The sequence below is a fragment of the Panthera pardus genome, unplaced genomic scaffold, assembly GCF_024362965.1.
Source record: "Panthera pardus isolate Hobbes unplaced genomic scaffold, ASM2436296v1 HiC_scaffold_6, whole genome shotgun sequence".
Lineage (NCBI taxonomy): Eukaryota > Metazoa > Chordata > Mammalia > Carnivora > Felidae > Panthera > Panthera pardus.
The window spans coordinates 124733997-124751746 of NW_026526991.1; the positions used below are offsets into that span (position 1 = coordinate 124733997).

At 39.8% G+C, this 17750-nt stretch overlaps 1 protein-coding gene across 1 annotated transcript in view; it reads right to left on the bottom strand.

The window, feature by feature from the left end:
* Window positions 1–1692: 1692 nt before the first annotated feature.
* Window positions 1693–17750, bottom strand: part of TMEM236 (transmembrane protein 236) — a 35565-nt gene continuing 19507 nt past the window's right edge. Inside the window, exon 4 of the mRNA XM_019460650.2 lies at window positions 1693–5479. Coding sequence (XP_019316195.1) covers window positions 4896–5479 — 584 coding nt within the window. The 3' untranslated portion in view covers window positions 1693–4895. The remainder of the gene's footprint in view (window positions 5480–17750) is intronic.

Below are 17750 nucleotides of genomic sequence, written 5' to 3' on the forward strand. Positions count from 1 at the left end.
ACTCAGAAAAAGATATACATCATATATTTTCACTCATATGTGGGACTTGAGAAACTTAACAGAAGACCATGGGGGAAAAGAAAGGGAAAAAAATAGTTACAAACTGAGAGAGAGGGAAGCAATCCACAAGAGACTCTTAAATACAGAGAACAAACTGAGGGTTGATGGGGGGAGTGGGGGAGAGGGGAAAATGGGTGATGGGCGTTGAATAGGGCACTTATTGGGATGAGCACTGGGTGTTGTATGTAAGCAATGAACCATGGGAATCTACCCCCAAAACCCAGAGCACAGGGTACACACTGTATGTTAGCCAATTTGACAATAAATTATATTTTTATAAAAGAAAGATATGCTGTACTTATGAACTGGTATAATTAATATTGTTAAAATATCCATACTACCAAAGGAATCTAAAGATTAAATATAATCCTATGAAAATACCAACAGCATTTTTCACAGAAAAAGAACAAAGAGTCCTAAAATTTGTATGGAAGCAAAAAAGTCCCCAAATAACCAAAGTGTCTTGAAAAAGAACAACGCTGGAATTATCAGGCTCCTTGACTTGAAACTATACTACAAAGCTTTAATAATCAAAACAGCACGATACACACACACACACCCCCCCCACACACACCAGACACATAGATCAATAGAATAGAATAGAAAGAATAGAATAGAATAGAATAGAATAGAATAGAATAGAATAGAATAGAATAGGAGAGCCCAGAAAGAAAGCCACAGTTATATGGTCAATTAATCTATGACAAAGGAAGCAAGAATATACAAAGGGAAAAGGTAGTCTCTTCAATAAATGATGACGGGAAAACCGGACAGGTACATAGCACAAAGAATGAAACTGGATGAATTTTTCAACCCATGTACAAAAATAAAATCAAAATGAATTGGAAACATAAATTTAAGACCTGAAACCATAAAATTCCTAAAAGAAAACAAAGGCAGTAAACTCTTGGCTATGAGTCTTGGCAATATTTGGGGGTGGGGGGGGGTGGGTGGGGACTGTCTCCCTAGGCAAGGGCAACAGAAGCAAAACTAAACAAATGGGACTATATCAAACAGAAAAGCTTTTGGACAAAGTCATCAATAAAAGAAATGGCAACTTACCAAATTGGAGAAGATATTTGCAAATGATGTATCTGATGAGGGGTTAATACCCAAGATATGTAAAGAACCAATACAACTCAACATCAAAAAAATAAACAATTAAAAAATGAGCAGAGGAGGGAGGTGAAGAGGCATTTTCCAAAGAAGACATAAGACATACAGATGGCCTACAGGTGAAAAGCCAACCCATAAAGAGACGCTCAACGTCACTAGGGAACATAACCAGGGAAAGGCAGATCAAAACTGTAGTAAGATATTACCTCGCACCAATCAGAATGGTTAGTAGCAAAAGGACAAGAAATAACAAGTGTTGGTAAGAATGTGGAAAAATAGGAGCCTACCTGTCTGTTGGTGGGAATGTATATTGTGCAGCCATTATGGAGAAGAGTATGGAGCTTCCTGAAAAAATTAAAAATAGAACTACCATACAATCCAGCAATTCCATCCTGGTATTTATCAGAAGAAAATGAAAACGCTGATTCAAACAGATATATACACCCTGTGTTCACTGCAGCCCTGTTTACAATAGCCAAGGTATAGAAGCCGTCTAAGTGTCCATCAATACATGAATAAATTTTTAAAAAGTCATATATTTAAGAAAGTAATATGTATACAATGAAATATTACTCGGCCATAAAAAGGATGAAATCTTGCCATTCGCAACAACAAGGGTGGATCTTGATGGTATGATGCTAAGTGAAATAAATCAGACACAGAAGGACAAATACCATATGATTTCACTTACATGCAAAATCCATAAGGCAAATGAACAAACACAACAAAACAGAAACAGACTCTTAGACACAGAAAACAAACTGGTGGTTGGCAGAGGGGAAGGGGTAGGAAAATGAATGAAACAGGTGGAAGGGATTAAGAAGTACAAACTTCCTGTTATAAAATAAATAAGTCATGGGGATATAAAGTATAGCATAGAGAATATAGTCAATAATATTGTACTAACTATTCACGGTGACAAATGGTAACTAGACTCATTACAGCGATCATTTTTTAATGTATATAAAATATCAAATTACTACGTTATATACCTAGAACTAATATTGTATGCCAACCATTCTTCAATTTAAAAATTTTTTAATTAAAACTTCTGAAAGGCATTGAAGTGAAAGACTATCATAGACTTGAACTTTATAAACATGTGTATACTCTTGAAATAAAATATTAAATTGTTACTCAATAATTTTCCTCTACATGTACATCTCTTTACTGTTTGTATAAAGCGTTGTGACCTCCCAGTAGGCCAGGTATATCCATATTCAACTATTAAACACATAACACATTCTAAATTACAGTAAGTAATACTTTAGAGTTTGTCTGACCACTGGTCACTCTATAAATTCCAATATAAAGATAAATATAAATGTATGTCAAATGTTTTCATATTTAAGAAAATTACGAATCAACTACTTCACCTACACATTTTTCTTAATTAAAAAAGATTATCATGGCATAATTTGAAAGAGATTATTTGAATTCTCAATTTTTTAGAGTTCTAAGTATCATAAGTGCCTGTTGGATTGACAGATGAAGAGGGAAACCCACAAGACACCATCAGGACTTCCTTTAAGGAATTTAAGCATTAATGGGGAACTCAGAAAAGTAAACCCTCAAATAAAGTCTTAATAGAGCACTATAATTAGCACTATAAGAACTCAGGAGGGACAATCAAATGCCGGACGAGTGAATACTCATGTCAACTTTAATCCGTATATTCAGTAGATTGTTCATTTTTGGACCTCATGCTACTTGGTGAAAAATTATAAACTAAGGTGACCTTGAGATTTTACATATTATTTTTCATAAATAAAATGGTTAATGTGGCACATTTGAAATACTTAGTTTATCAAGTTATTATTGTTTGCCAGACAATATGATGACAGCATTTCCTATCTCATGTAATCCTCGTCAACCTATTAAAGTACAATTCTAACCTATTAAGGTAAGATTATTATGCTCTTGTTTTAGATGTGGAAACTAGGGTTTACAGTGGTCAAAGAACTTACCCAAAGCCATAAAGCCAGAAGCTAAGCTTTTAAAGAAGCGTAAACAGACCTCTTATAGTGGGAGGAAAACCCATAAAGCCTAGGGGATCTGCGAGATTGGGGACTTTGACGGAGACAAGGGCTAGCATGCAAGTTCTGTTATCCATTCTTACCGTATCTGTTGCCACAGATCATTGAAGAGACTGGCTAGTTTGACACATTACTCTGCACACATAAGCCTCTCAAATCGTTCTGGCAGCTGAATATCCACAAGTGTCACCAAGTCGTGAAGACAAATGATATAATTATGCGTCTAATTACTTCACATCAAGGCATTCAGTATATATTATCACATACAGCACAGATGCATTTGCTGTTGTGCTCATAACCTGAACTTCTAATTTTGAACAGGGTTGTGGGGCACCTGGGTGGCTCAGTTGGTTAAGTGTGGGACTTCAGCTCAGGTCATGATCTCGCCCTTTGTGATTCCAGCCCCACATTATGCTCCGTGCTGATGGCTCAGAGCCTAGGGCCTACTTCAGATTCTTGTCTCTGTCTCTCTCTCTCTCTCTCTCTCTCTGCCCCTCCCCCATTCATGCTGTGTCTCTCTCTCCAAAATAAATAAACATTACAAAATTTTTAAACAGGGCTTGTGACTATTTTTATGATGGTATGAAATTCCACAAATAAAATATTCTTTGAAATCCACACCTTCAATTTATGGCCTCTTTCTATGATAAAACTTTAGGTGTTACTGATGTACCTAGACTTCATTACATTTAACAATATGTATATTAGTACTTCAGTATGAGCAAAGGGCTATGCCTTAAAACTGAACCAAACATCTGTTAAACTGAATTGCTGTTTATGCTGAAATCAGTCAATTACATAAAAGTCGCTTGCCACAGCGGATTAAAGAACATAGTTCCATGTTTGAAGGAGACCTTAAAACTACAGCTCAAAAACATTTTTTAATATTTAATGTTTTATATCTCTTTAAAAATGCCTATTTATTTATTTTGAGAGAGACAGGGAGGGCGAGCAGGGGAGGGGGAGAGAAGGAGGGAGGGAGGGAGAGAGAGAGAGAGAGAGAGAGAGAGAGAGAGAGAGAGAGAGAGAGAAAATCCCAAGCAGGCTCTGCACCGGCAACATAGAACCCAATACAGGACTGGAGATCGTGAACTGTGAGATCATGACCTGAGCCGAAACCAAGAGCTGGACGCTTAACCAACTAAAGTCATCCAGGTGCCTCTACCGTTCAAATTTTTTCAAGTATAATCTAAAACTTACTCAATAACATCAGGTATATTTTCTAAAAAAAATAGTTCTATCTAATTCATTCTTGCAATGCTCTTTAATTTATATAAATGATAAAAATATCATTCTTGGACTTAGTGGGGAAACGTTCTAATTTTTTTAAGGCTTTAATGAAGAGTGTTTTTAGAAAAAGTGCAGTATACATAACTAACTAACTAAAATTACTAACATTTTCTAGAGATCCAGGTGAGTTAACTTATAAGAATAAAACGTTGCTTAAATTTAACATCAGTTGAATATACTTTTCAAAAAGCGATAAGCTACCCTTATTAAAAACAGTTTATTCTCTACAATGTATTCCTCATTTCTTTCCATAGGACAAAAATTTATACCTCTGAGCTGTCATCACAGAGCCCAACGCGGGGCTCAAACCCATGAGCTATGAGATCATGACCTGAGCCGAAGTCAGATGCTTAACCGACTGAGCCACCCAGGTGGCCCTATGACATTTTCTTTTTAAAATGAAGACATTTCAAAGGTAGAGAAAGCTCTGAATTTGGATAAGTAATTGAAGTAAACATGAGAGAGAGTCACTAGTATGTTTTTACAAAGGCCCAATACGGGTGTGATAGTTCCCAGGGCAATGATTAAACTAAGTCTAATAAAAATAAAGGGTAAGTCTTGGAGAAAGACGCCCAGGGAATTCTGAAGAGGGTTCTGAGGAGTTAATATCATCCGAAGGAGAGAAATAAAACTGAATATGTAGACTGGGTACAGCCAGCCTGACTTATACACAGCAGGGTGGCCAGCCACGCGCACCATTTCTATGGTGTCAGACCACAGCAGAAAGCTCCACAGGATGATCTGGGCACGATAGTCCTGATGGGACATGGTTCCCAGGATTCCCGAGTGGAAGGAGGGCTCCTGGGGTTCTCCCAGCGCTGGAGCGGGGCTCTGTGTGCTTTGTCCCCATGGCTGTGATGCCTCGGTCCTCCTGGCTGGCTGCGGAGACGAAGTATTTTCTTCCTTTTGCTTCACTTGGTCCATCACGGTTTTTACTTGGTGCAAAGTGGTTGTATGACTATATGTAACTTCATTACCTGCAAGAAATTAATTGATTCATGGCCATTTAAAATTTTTTTTAATTTTATGTAAATGAAAATTGTATTTCAACTTTATGTAAATTTTTAAATTTCAGTTTTTTAGTTAAATTTAAAATAAGATAAAATTGTAAGCCTTCTTTTTCTGAGGTCTGTTTTACACATATAACTTCAGATCACAATAGGTACCATAATGACAAAAAAAGGTTATGTTTTTGTATTTTTCTAGATATGGATCCCAAGTCAGTTTTATCATTTCACAGTACCAGCCATTTTTGGTTACTGAGCTAAGCACTTTCACATATAATCTCACTTAATCCTCAGAAAAAAATTGAGAAATAGACATTACTATCCCATTGTATAAATATAGAAAATATACAAGAGGTTAAATGACAACGGAATTCAAATACACAGTAATGAGCAGGGCTGGAATTCACACCCAGATTTGTTTGACCCCAAGTGACAACCTCTCAACTTTATGGCTGCTATCACCTGCCTAGAGGCAAAACATCATGTGCTAATTATAAAACATGCAAATATCATAAAATCAAAGTCCAATGGTCCAACATTGTCATTTTTTTATAAGAAGTCCACAGGGATCACTACAACTCAGATGTCTGGCCTTGGAGTTTGGTGCTAAGAGGGAATGTTTAACCAATGTGCTAGTGAAGGGTGCCACTTTGAACCCCGGTTGGTTTGTTTTTTAATTTTCTTATGTTTATTTTTGAGAGAGAGAGACAGAGCGTGAGCAGGGGAGGGGCAGAGAGAGAGGCAGACACAGAATCGGAAGCAGGCTCCACGCTCTGACCTGTCAGCACAGAGCCCAACGCAGGGCTCGAACTGAAGACCTGTGAGATCATGACCTGAGCCGAAGTCAGACACTTAACAGACTGAGCCACCCAGGCACCCCTGAATCCCATATTTTTTTAAGTTTCTCTTTCCCCAAAGTTTTTGAAACAGTCAGGGCAATTGGCTAGACTAAAGCAGTTCGTTTGCAGACACAAGGCTATGCCTGATCAACGCAACGCTCATTTGAATAAGTAGGATATTTTCTCATGAATATCACATTGCGCGTGTGTTTGTGCGCACGTGTGCACATTCACGCATGTGCCTTTCTGTGCGCACATGGGTGTTGAGGTTGGGGAATTATGAAGGGATCCTCAAATCTCAAGACCTACTACCAGTATTCATGATGGTTTTTAGACATGAAACGTGTAGCATATTGTTTTTCAAACATTTATCTAGTTAAGCACCATTTTTTCTTTCTTTTTTACTAAGAATTTATCTGGTCTTAAGGAAAGATTGCCAACATGCTGAGCTGTCATATTACTTGATAAGACAAAATTTAAAGGAGTCATTAGACTGTATAGCTCTAAAGGTTAAAGACATGAAGTCAATAAAAATTTGTTGAACCATATTGAGGTGAAAACATTTTAAAAGAGATAACTTATTATGATTAATGACTAATAAAATATTTGATAACTTTAAATAGGAGTTGTTTAAAGGACAAACCTCGGTTTTCTTTGTATATAACTAACTACTTTAAAATTTTAAGTGTGAATTGAGTAAATTGATAAACTAAAAAAAAATCTAAATTCTTGATAAAATATTATTTACTTTTTTTTTTTTTAACATTTATTCATTTTTTGAGAGACAGAGTGCAAGTGGAGGAGGGGCAGAGAGAGAGGGAGACAGAACCTGAAGCAGGCTCCAGGCTCTGAGCTCTCAGCACGGAGCCTGAAACAGGGCTCAAAGCCACGAACCGTATGATCATGACCTGAGCGGAAGTCAGAGGCTGAACCAATTGAGCCACCCAGGCGCCCCCATTTACTTCTGATATAAATCACTTATAAATAAATGATGGCACCTTTAGAAATTTCTTTACCAAGTTTAGATGACAGTAGCATGAATATCACTTTAATAAATAATAGTCAAGTAAGAAAGAAAATTATATACTAATTACTATTATTTTAATATTGCTAAAATTTGGGGCATCTGGATAGCTCAGTTGGTTAAGTGCTGACTGCGGCTCAAGTCAGGATCTCACCATTTGTGAGTTCAAGCCCCATGTCAGGCTCTGTGCTGACAGCTCAGAGCCTGGAGCCTGCTTTGGAATCTGTGTCTCCCTCTCTCTCTGCCTTTGCCCTGCTCATGCGTTCTCTCTGTCTCTCAAAAATAAATAAAAAACGTTAAAAAAAATCCTAAAATTATCTTTTTTTTAAACTCAGATGCCCACTGGCATCAATTATACCTCTCATTTTACAAAAGAAAAAACTTACATGGAAATTATGTTTCTTAGAGTATGTCATGTCCTGGAGAACTCTCCTTGAAATAGATAAAACTGTCTGAATGGAAATTCAAATTCCTTTGTCAACATAAATAGTGCAGTGTATAATTTAGGCTTTTGAGGAGGACTGTAAATTCAGCATCGTATCAATGCCAGGAAGTGGCAATCTTAGACGCGACACATGAACATTTTTAAACAGTAAGAATCTTAATATCTGTGGATAAGAGCCGTGGGAGGAACAATGAATTCTTAGCTAGAGTTCCTTTAAAAAAAAAAAATTTTTTTTTATTCATTCTGAGAGGGGGGAGGTGGGGCAGAGAGAGAGGGAGACAGAATCCCAAGCAGGCTCTGCACCGTCAGCACAGAACCCGACATGGGGCTTGAACCCATGAACTGTGAGATCATGACCTAATCTGAAATCAAGAATCGGATGCTCAAGTGACTGAGCCACCCAGGCGCCTCAAGAGTTCATTTCTAATAAAATACGAAGGTCCCAGTCCATGTGTATTTGGCGAAATTGGGCTGGGAGCTTCCTATCTCTCTAACCTCAACAGAGACTAGGTGATAGTTAGGGGTACAGGGACTCTGTTGTCCTCTTTCCACGTGAGAAGAACTACAACTGTCCACTGGAGAGCTCTGCTGGCCTCCCAGAAAGGAAGGTGGTGTTGAAGAAGCCAAGGTACTGTATGGTCCTAAGAGTAGGACAACAGATTTGCCCCCGAGCAATGTAAACTTGCATGTACCCAATACCTTTTGGCTCAGTGATTAGTTTCCCTCCAAATTACTATTTTTAAAATTTCTGCTTACAGCTAGAATTCTTTTGTTGTTGTTAGTATTCTACTGTGGGCAAAACGACACATATTTTGGCAAAATCCATAAAAGATATAAGCACGAAGAAAGAGATTGACTCGCTTTCTTAGAGGCTGACATTTCCCTGTAAAAAGAGAAAGTGGCATCCATTCTGTGTCATTCCCTACATCTAATGCCAGTTGCCAAAAGAACTTTTTGTCTTCACTGCACAAGCTAAAGAGTTAAGAAAATGTAATTTTGATCACAGATAAATGTTTAAGTGGCTAGCGCACATCTGTTTTATCTGATTCTTTACACTGATGTATTTCTATTTCTTTTGTTTGTTTTTATTTATTTTTGAGAGAGAGAAAGAGAGACACAGCACGAGCATGGGGAGGGCAGAGAGAGACACACACACACAGAATCCAAAGTGGGCTCCAGGCTCTGAGCTGTCAGCACACAGCCCGATGCAGGGCTTGAACCCACGAACTGCAAGATCACCACCTGAGCTTAACCGAGGGAGTCACCCAGGCGCCCCGATGTCTTTCTATTTCCAACTTGTTTCTCAAAAGGTTTGTATAGCTTACAGGGAAAACCTAAGAACCACATAACAAATCAGTAGGGAAGGATTTTCTAAAGTGAGCATGTATCCAGAGAATAGAAAAGAAATAAAAGAAGAGAGAATCATAAGGAAAGGCACCTAAAAACATGACGGGAATGAGGCTGATACTAATAATGCACGAGTCAGGCTCCCAATCGTCTGTTATGAGCAGACAGATTATGTAGAGTCCTGTACCAAGCTTCAAATGGGCATAGAGAATGATGTAGCAACTAATGTGGGGAGAGTCCCACCTTCACCATGCTGTTACCTGTAATCACATCAATAAATACAGAAGCATAAAATGTGGCAGGAAAGTAGGGAAAGAGTCCAAATGTCCCTCGACTAACAAATGGGTAAAGAAGATGTGGTATGTATATATGATGGAGTATTACTAGGCATTCAAAAAGAAGGAAAGGATTTCACTCATATGTGGGATTTAAGAAACAAAACAGATGAGCATAAGGGAAGGGAAGCAAAAATAAGATCAAAACAGAGAGGGAGACAAACCACAAGAGACTCTTGAGTCCAGAGAACAAACTGAGGGTTGCAGGTGGGGGATGGGGGAGAGATGGGCTAAATGGACGAGGAGAATTAAGGAGGACACTTGTTGGGATGAGCACTGGGTGTTACATGTAAGTGACGACTCACTAAGTTCTATTTCTGAAATCATTATTAAACTATATGGTAACTAACTTGGATTTAAATGAAAATAATAAAAAATAAATAAAAATAAATCAATAAAATGTGGCAGGGCTTTAAAAGGAAGGTCAGTTCTTTGATGAGAGACTATCCTATGGATCTGCATGAGACTGGAGGTCTGGAAGGTTCAGCTGAGAAGTGACAGTTAAGCAGAGACCTGAAGGATAGGTAGGAATGAATTAGGTGAAGAATGGAAAAAGGAACTTTCTAGATAGTAGATAGAGCATGTGTAAAGATCTTTCAGCCAGAATCATTGAAAGAGGGAAAGTCTGGTGAGGAGTTGGGGAGGCAGAGAGGGAAGAAGAGGAGAGTTCTAGAAACCTAGTAAGTGCTCTCTACCTACCAGGCACTGTTTTAAGCCCTTTTAATGCATTAATTCATTAAATCCTTAGAAAAATTCCCACCTTAAAGATGAACAAACTGAGGCACAGGGAGATTAGCAATTGTTTCCAAGGTCACACAGCTAGCAAGGAGGGAGATCAGAACTTGATCTCTTAGCTACACTATCAGTGGCAGAGTCAGACTGTGTGGCACCTTATGGGCCATGCTAAGGGGTTTAGACTTCCTTCTAAGCTAAATGGAAAACTGCTGAAGAGATGGAGAGTGGAAGGCAGAGGAACCAGAAAGGACATGAAGACATCAGCAAAGAGGATCTCAAGGCCACTGAGGCAGCTGTTGTGAAATGAGACTGTTATTCCACTCACAGCAACCAGAAAATCAAATTAAACAACTATTCAGAAAAAAATAAGACTAATCTTGATTAACAGTCCCCAAAATCTATTTAAAAAAAAAAAAATTTAATGTTTATTTTTGTGAGAGAGAGACAAAGCATGAGCAGGGAGGGGCAGAGAGAGAGGGAGACACAGAATCCAAAGCAGGCTCCAGGCTCTGAGCTGGCAGCACAGAGCCCGACGTGGGGCTCGAACCCATGAACCGTGAGATCATGACCTGAGCTGCAGTCAGGTGCTTAACCAACTGAGCCACCCAGACGCCCCACCCAAAATCTATTTTTCCTGAGAGAAAAGTGTTCTAGAGAAAGTGAAATGCTAATGATTTAGACATAACATTTCGAGAAAAAAAATTTAGCAAAGAAGAGAATTAATAGTCATTACAAATATTTTAAAGCATATTAAGCACCACAAAGTACTTTTCGTCATAGTCTTGGAGACAAAGGGAAAAAATGTAATAAATTAAAATACAAACAGGGCACTTACATACATCGTTATTTTGACACAGTCTACGGACTAAGCTCAACTGTACTATGTATAGTTTGCTTCCTTTGAGCAGCACATCTGAGGTCTGGAAGACAAGTGACCAACTTCATGGCCAAGTAATAAATGATGAAACTCAGCACCCACCTCACAGGGTGGTTATGAGGCCTGAACAAGTCAATATTCATAAAACATTTAAAATAGCGCCTGACACATAGAAACAGCCATGTGTGTGTTCCATATACCAAATGTAGCGGCGCCTGGATGGCTCAGTCGGTTAAGCGTCCAACTTTGGCTCAGGTCATGAACTCACAGTTTGTGAGTTTGAATCTCGCATCGGGCTCTGGGCTGACAGCTCAGAGTCTGGAGCCTGCTTCTCTTTCTGCCCCTCTCCTGTTTGTGCTCTGTCTCTCTCTCTCAAAAATAAATAAACGTTAAAATATGTATATATATATAATATATATATATATATATATAACATATTATAAATTAATGTAGCAATCACTAAATAATGAATTAGAATAGAACAGAAATGAATTAAATGAATTAGAATAGAACAGAAAATATCAGAATACAGTAAATAGTAAAAGTGATCACAGTTTGTTAAACTTTGGTTATAGTTACACTGTTACCCACTGTCCCGTTTATGGGGGGGGGAGGGGCTGCCAAAAAGTTTGAGAAACTGTGTCACACTACAGAGCCTTAACAAGGTCAAAGGTTTAATTTGCATACTTGCCTGTTCGGATCACAATGAATCAAAATGCTACCCCACAGATATATCCTAGGCAGGCAGAGACAGCTTGCAATACCCAACGAGCCAATCGTATGCATCTCTTCCCAATTCCATGGTCAGGGGTCAGTGACGTCACCTTGGTAGCTTGAAATTGGTCGCGGAAGGAATACTTACACCAGATACATTGGCGAATGGTACAAAGCAGGGCTTTTCCCCACCCCCACTGGAGGGACAGCTGTGTCAACACTGACCAGCCTACTCCTATCTGTGTTCCAAATGGTATGCAAATCTTCACCAAATAATAATTCATAATAATAACAAATTCAAGACAAATATTCAAACCATCATCAATTCTGGAAGAGCCCAGGGACTGTTCTTTAGAAAAAGCATTGTACTGTTTTCCAGTACATTCAAAAGCCCTATTCATTGCCAGTTCCCTGCCTGGCATGGGAACAAATAAATGTATCATTTCTGGATTTTTAGGCAATGTAAAGTATTAAGAAAATTCTTTTGTCTAAAGCAGCTGGAAGGCTGGATAGATTAAAGACCATCCTCCCCTCCATTATTAGTTCAAAGACTCATCTGGACAAGACATATATATTATATATAATAATGTAACAATGAATCATTACAGTATATTAATTATATGGACAATTATAAGTATATAATATGTACCAATATACAATTATATATTATACAAATATTGAATATATTTCAATAAAACATAAATCGTAAAGTAAAATGCTAAAAAGCATATAGTTATCTTATTTCCAAATATAAATAATTCTAGGCTTTGAAATGGTTTGAAATGCCTCTACTAGTAAGCACCTGAGTACAGACCAAAGCTTGGAATCCCAGCACGAACCCAAGCCGGGTGACAAAAATGAACACATAGGGGAATGAGCCTGTTTCTGGCCTTCAGAGCACTCCCTCTGCCTTAATTGTGTGCATTTGCTAGTGAAGTTTATTGATGTGCTATTCTATCCACTAAACTGCCAGCTCCATGAAAAGAGAGGCTGTTTTCACTCCCCACTGTACCCCTAGGACCTGGCCGAGCACCTGGTATGTATGTAACAGATCCTCCATAAAGATTTGCTGTATAGAAGGCGGGAGACATTCCTGTTCTGGAGTCTGGCGACATAAGGGAGCAATGGGCATCCTGCTGGGGAAATCTGCACCAAGGCGAGCAAGCCCAAACATGACAGCCAGGCCCCCAAGCACACACCACCCTCCGTTCAACAGGAAGAAGGACTCCGGAGCTCTGCACAAGGTCTTCCATGAAGACTGCTGTCTGGCCCAGGTCCTGGAGAGAGCACTTCAAGCGAGCCCACACGACTGATTCAGCTAAGGAGCTCTGGAGGATGTTCGGAGGGCATCTGAGCAGCTCAGGTGTGAGAGAAGACGTCACATGGCTTTTGGGCCCAGGAGCCGCCGGTGCGACGTGTCCCCTGCATCGCCCAGCGGGACTGGGGCACACATCAGTGGGAGACAGCACAAGCAGCAGCCTGATTCAAGACATTTCAAAGGGTTCCCAGGCACCGGCAGGGGCAGGAGTCACCAGTCAGAGGACAAAAATGCCGATGTGTGCTTCCGAGAAGAATGGGGTTTGTGAGTTTGCAGGAAACACGCTAAGAACACCACCCCCGGCCAGAAACAAGGGGGCTTGGGGTTCTAAACTAGCGGACCCACAGCAAAATGGTGCTCCATACAAAGGACCCTATGATGTAGACACAGAACGACCAAGATTTCTGCACATTATGCAGACCGTCAGCTCAACAACCTATTTTACTCTATTCACTCCAAGACAAGGAAATCTAGAACTTGAAAAACAGTGACCTGTACCTTTACTTTCAACCTTGGGCCATAACATTTGCTGATTAATAATGATATGAGGAACGGGTCTTGGTACTAGGACACAGTAATGCATGCTGAATTCTTCATGTTCCCCTTATTTCTATCAGCCTCCCTAAAATACTTACTCGGGAAAAATCTCTTGCAACTCTCAAGAATCTCACTTTGTATACTAAAATTGTTCCTCTCCCCGCCCCCCCTGCCCCGTGTAGGAAGAAAGTACCGATTAAATGCCAAATTGTTACAATCGTGTAAAGCTGTCCTAATCAAAGGGTCACCATGTGACAGCACTTGATGTCCTATGTCTTTTGGCACGAGGATGGCTACAATATAGTCTCTGGCCCAATACACACTGACCTAATCCTGACAGCTGGTACTTCATTAGAAGGTATAAATCAGAAATTCTACCCTTCTCTCAGGCCGGTCTGGTAAATAACTACTTGTTTCTTAAGAAGGCGGGGAAAATCCTAGAACTAACTTACTTTTCTGAAACTTCCTTATTCTAAATAGCAAACGGAGGGTATGAAAGGAAATAGTTCCCCTCCTTGGCATGGACCCGAAACACAGTGTTCCTCATACGTACTCTCTAAACACATTGCAAAACACATTATGGAAGCCCAGCTCACACGCGGGGCTCATATTGTATAATAAGCTTTTTCTTAAAAAGAAACAAAGGGGAACTCAAAGTGCCATTCATTTTATTCAGAGAAAAGCAGCATCCTTCCCCCTTCCCCCCCCCCCCCCACCTTGATTGTCTGTGGCATCTCTTATATTCCTTTCGGTTAAAGTGTTGAGTTCCATTTTTAGGGAATCTGGAAAGCAGATTCCTTTAGGAATTTGGATCTGGGCTCTTAGCTTTGAACTCGCTATATGTCACATTTCCCAATACTTCCTACAACCAGGGTCTCTGAGACAGGGTGGGTATCAGAACTATTTGTGAAGCTTTTAAAAATTCCGGATGCCAGGCCTTAAACTAACCTCGCGTGTACAAGTATGTTCACAGGCGGTCCATGATTCACTGGAAATAGCTTAGAAGGATGAAAATCATCACCGTCATTCATTTAAGAAATTGTGTTAACTCAGTAAGAAGGAATAACTAAGAAAGTAATAGGTCCTTCCTTTTCCTCCTTCCATTCCTGCTCTATAGACTCCTAAACCTGGGTCAGTCCTACCATCTTTTCTACCATCAATGCCCAGATTTCTCAGGATCATTGAAGAAATGATCCTCATAATGGAAGAACGATCGACTCATAATCTCGAGTGGTCCCAGGACAAATTCCTGGTTTCCCCTTTTCACTGAACCCTAAGCTTCTGTCATCCTTCCATCCCCCTGTCCTTCACCTTGAGCAGTTATTCCAAACCTTACCCATTCTGTTACAGATTCTCTCCCTCTGTCCCTCCACACTGCTCTCTGCAGGTAACTTTGCTTCCTAGTTCACAGTTCCTAGTTAAGGCTTTCAGGCATTAACAGGTATAAACAGCCCCTGCTTGCTTTCTGCCCACACATTAAATCATAGTCACAAGTCTAAATCACCTGGGGGGCTTTAAAAACCACATGTGTCTGGCCCAACCCCCCCCCCCCAAAATTATGATTTTAATTATCTGGGGTTCAGTCTGGGAGTTAAAAAATTTTCAAGTCTCTTAGGTGATTCGAATGGGCAGCCAAAGTGAAAATCAATGTTCCTAATTGGGGCTACACACCAAGAATCCAATGAGGTTTTGTTTTTAAAAATCTAAGTACGCCCAAGTCCCATCCTGATTCAGTTTATCAGGTGTTGCTATGATTGGCATGGACATTTTTAAAGTGCTCTATTAAGTCCTTTCTTTATGTTGGAAATGCCAGAAGAAATGGACAGAAATACAACAGAGGCAGGGGTCTAAAAGCTTTGCCAGATCAAGGGAAGAAATACACTGATTATCATTTCTGATTGATTGGGTGCGTGTAAATTAATGAGTTTATATCCTACAGAGAATCCAACTTCTTTTCTTTATGAAACACTTACATGTAAAAAAGTTTCGAGAAAATATTCAGTAAATATTTATATCACCTTGGAGTGAGAAAAATACTTTTAAAGCATAACACCATAGACAGACTCCATCTGGGAAATAGTGACAGAATGGAGTATGTCAAAATTAGAAATTTCCTATATCAAAAAATTAAAAGGCAAATAACTGAAATATATGCTACATTTCTGACAGGCAAAATTTAATGGCCTTACTATTTACAGAACTCATGAACCAGGAGTAAAAACAACAACAAAAAAGAATAGACGTATCAACAGAAAAACAGATCAAGGACATAAATATATGAGTTTTAAAAATACAAACAGCCAAGAAATCCACAAGAAAATGCTCAACACAACTGCTATCTTAAGGAAATTATTAAAATAATAAGATACCGTTTTTTGCCTATAAAACTGGCAAAGATGAAAAGGAACAAATTATCCAAAGTTACAAGGTTGAGGAGAAACAGGTGTTTTCTTACACTGCTGTTTAGATGCTAAGCAGGGCATTCTTTAGAGGGGGTCGTTTGCTTGAAGGACACATATCAAAAGCCTTAAAGCTTGAATATACTTTGAGCCAGAAATGGCAACACCTAGGCATTTAACCTAAAGAAGTAATTATCTAGGCTGCTGAGGTCCTGCGGCCCTTGGCCCAGGTGTCTGGGTATTAAGAACACTACACAGTAGGAACTGGACCGGGGCCACTGCGAGCAGATTTATTTGAAAACCTTACGCTGCCAACATCGTACCTGGCACCTCTTACTGATGTGACAGTGGAAACCACCTCGTGCGCAGCGCTCTGATGTTTTCCGCCCAAATACCCTGTCGATCTCACTTCTAGCAAGTCGTCTCTGTGCACATACCCCCAAGGCAGCCAAACCATCGTGCTACGCCCGTTTGTAAAATCCCCTATGAAGGACCCCCCCCCTGTATTCATCTGCATGTGCAGCCAGCCCACAATAGTCCCGTTTCTTCTGGCAAGTGTCGTTGCCAAGGAGTCTGGGCATGTGCAGATGCTCAGGGTCTTCCGAGGACACTCTGTGGTCATCCAGTGACAGTTAACTCTCTCTGTCCCCGGCCTCTGCTTGGCCGGTCACCTCGGAGTGGCTTGTAACTCACATACACAGCACCGGGTCCCCCAGACACCGACCACCTGCACCAGCCATGCCTGTGCGCCCGTACATACGGCTCACCCCCACTGCTCGACTCAAACCACATCATCCTGCTCATTCTCACCACATCCTTCTCCTTTTTTTTCTGCAACCCTTTTTACTTCTGAACAAGAGTCATAGAACAGTTGTTAAAAACCAGGAAAAAAGAAAATCTAGTTGTCCAACAACAGGGTTAGTTAAAAACTCATGGCTAAATGAGTCACGGTTCATTAATATAATGGGATACTATTCAACTAATAACAAACGATGATACCACCACATATTTTTAAGGAAAAAAGATACAAAATAGGTTTCCTTGAGTCAAGCATGCCCCTGATGATGGTATCAGCTATCAATCTGTAGTTTATAGAATCCTGGTGGATTTCCATTTTCTTTTTTTGCTTATGAGTATTGGACAATCTTTTAAAATAAATATGTATTTGGGGGAAACAGAAAACATTAGAAATAAAACAATTTCAAACTGGAATATTAAAAAATGGATCTGGTTTTTCATATGTCTCAAAACCTGTGTGTGCCCCACCAGGTTGGGTTTGCTCTACCTGCATTGCTGTAATGTGGTGTACGTTAGCGTGTTGTGTAGCATTGTATCATATCCCCAAAACAGCAGCCTTCACAAGAACTTGGATGAGGGTGCACTTGGTCTCTGGGTAGGGCAGCATCATGATTCTCAGGGAGCCATGGGCTGGAGAAGTAGGGAATTGGCCACCTGAGTTACCGTACTGCCCTGTACCGAGAGCTACAGCTTATGAATCTAAATGAGGTCTGAGATTAATGGTTTTCAGACATTTAGCAGAAGAACCATTTTTCTTTTTTTACAAATGAAATCTGACACAAACCAATGCCGTGCCGATGTGGTTCAGGTAGGAACTGGAGCACCAGTGACTCTGGTTAAGCTTCCCCTTTCTGCCCACGGACCCCTACAAAT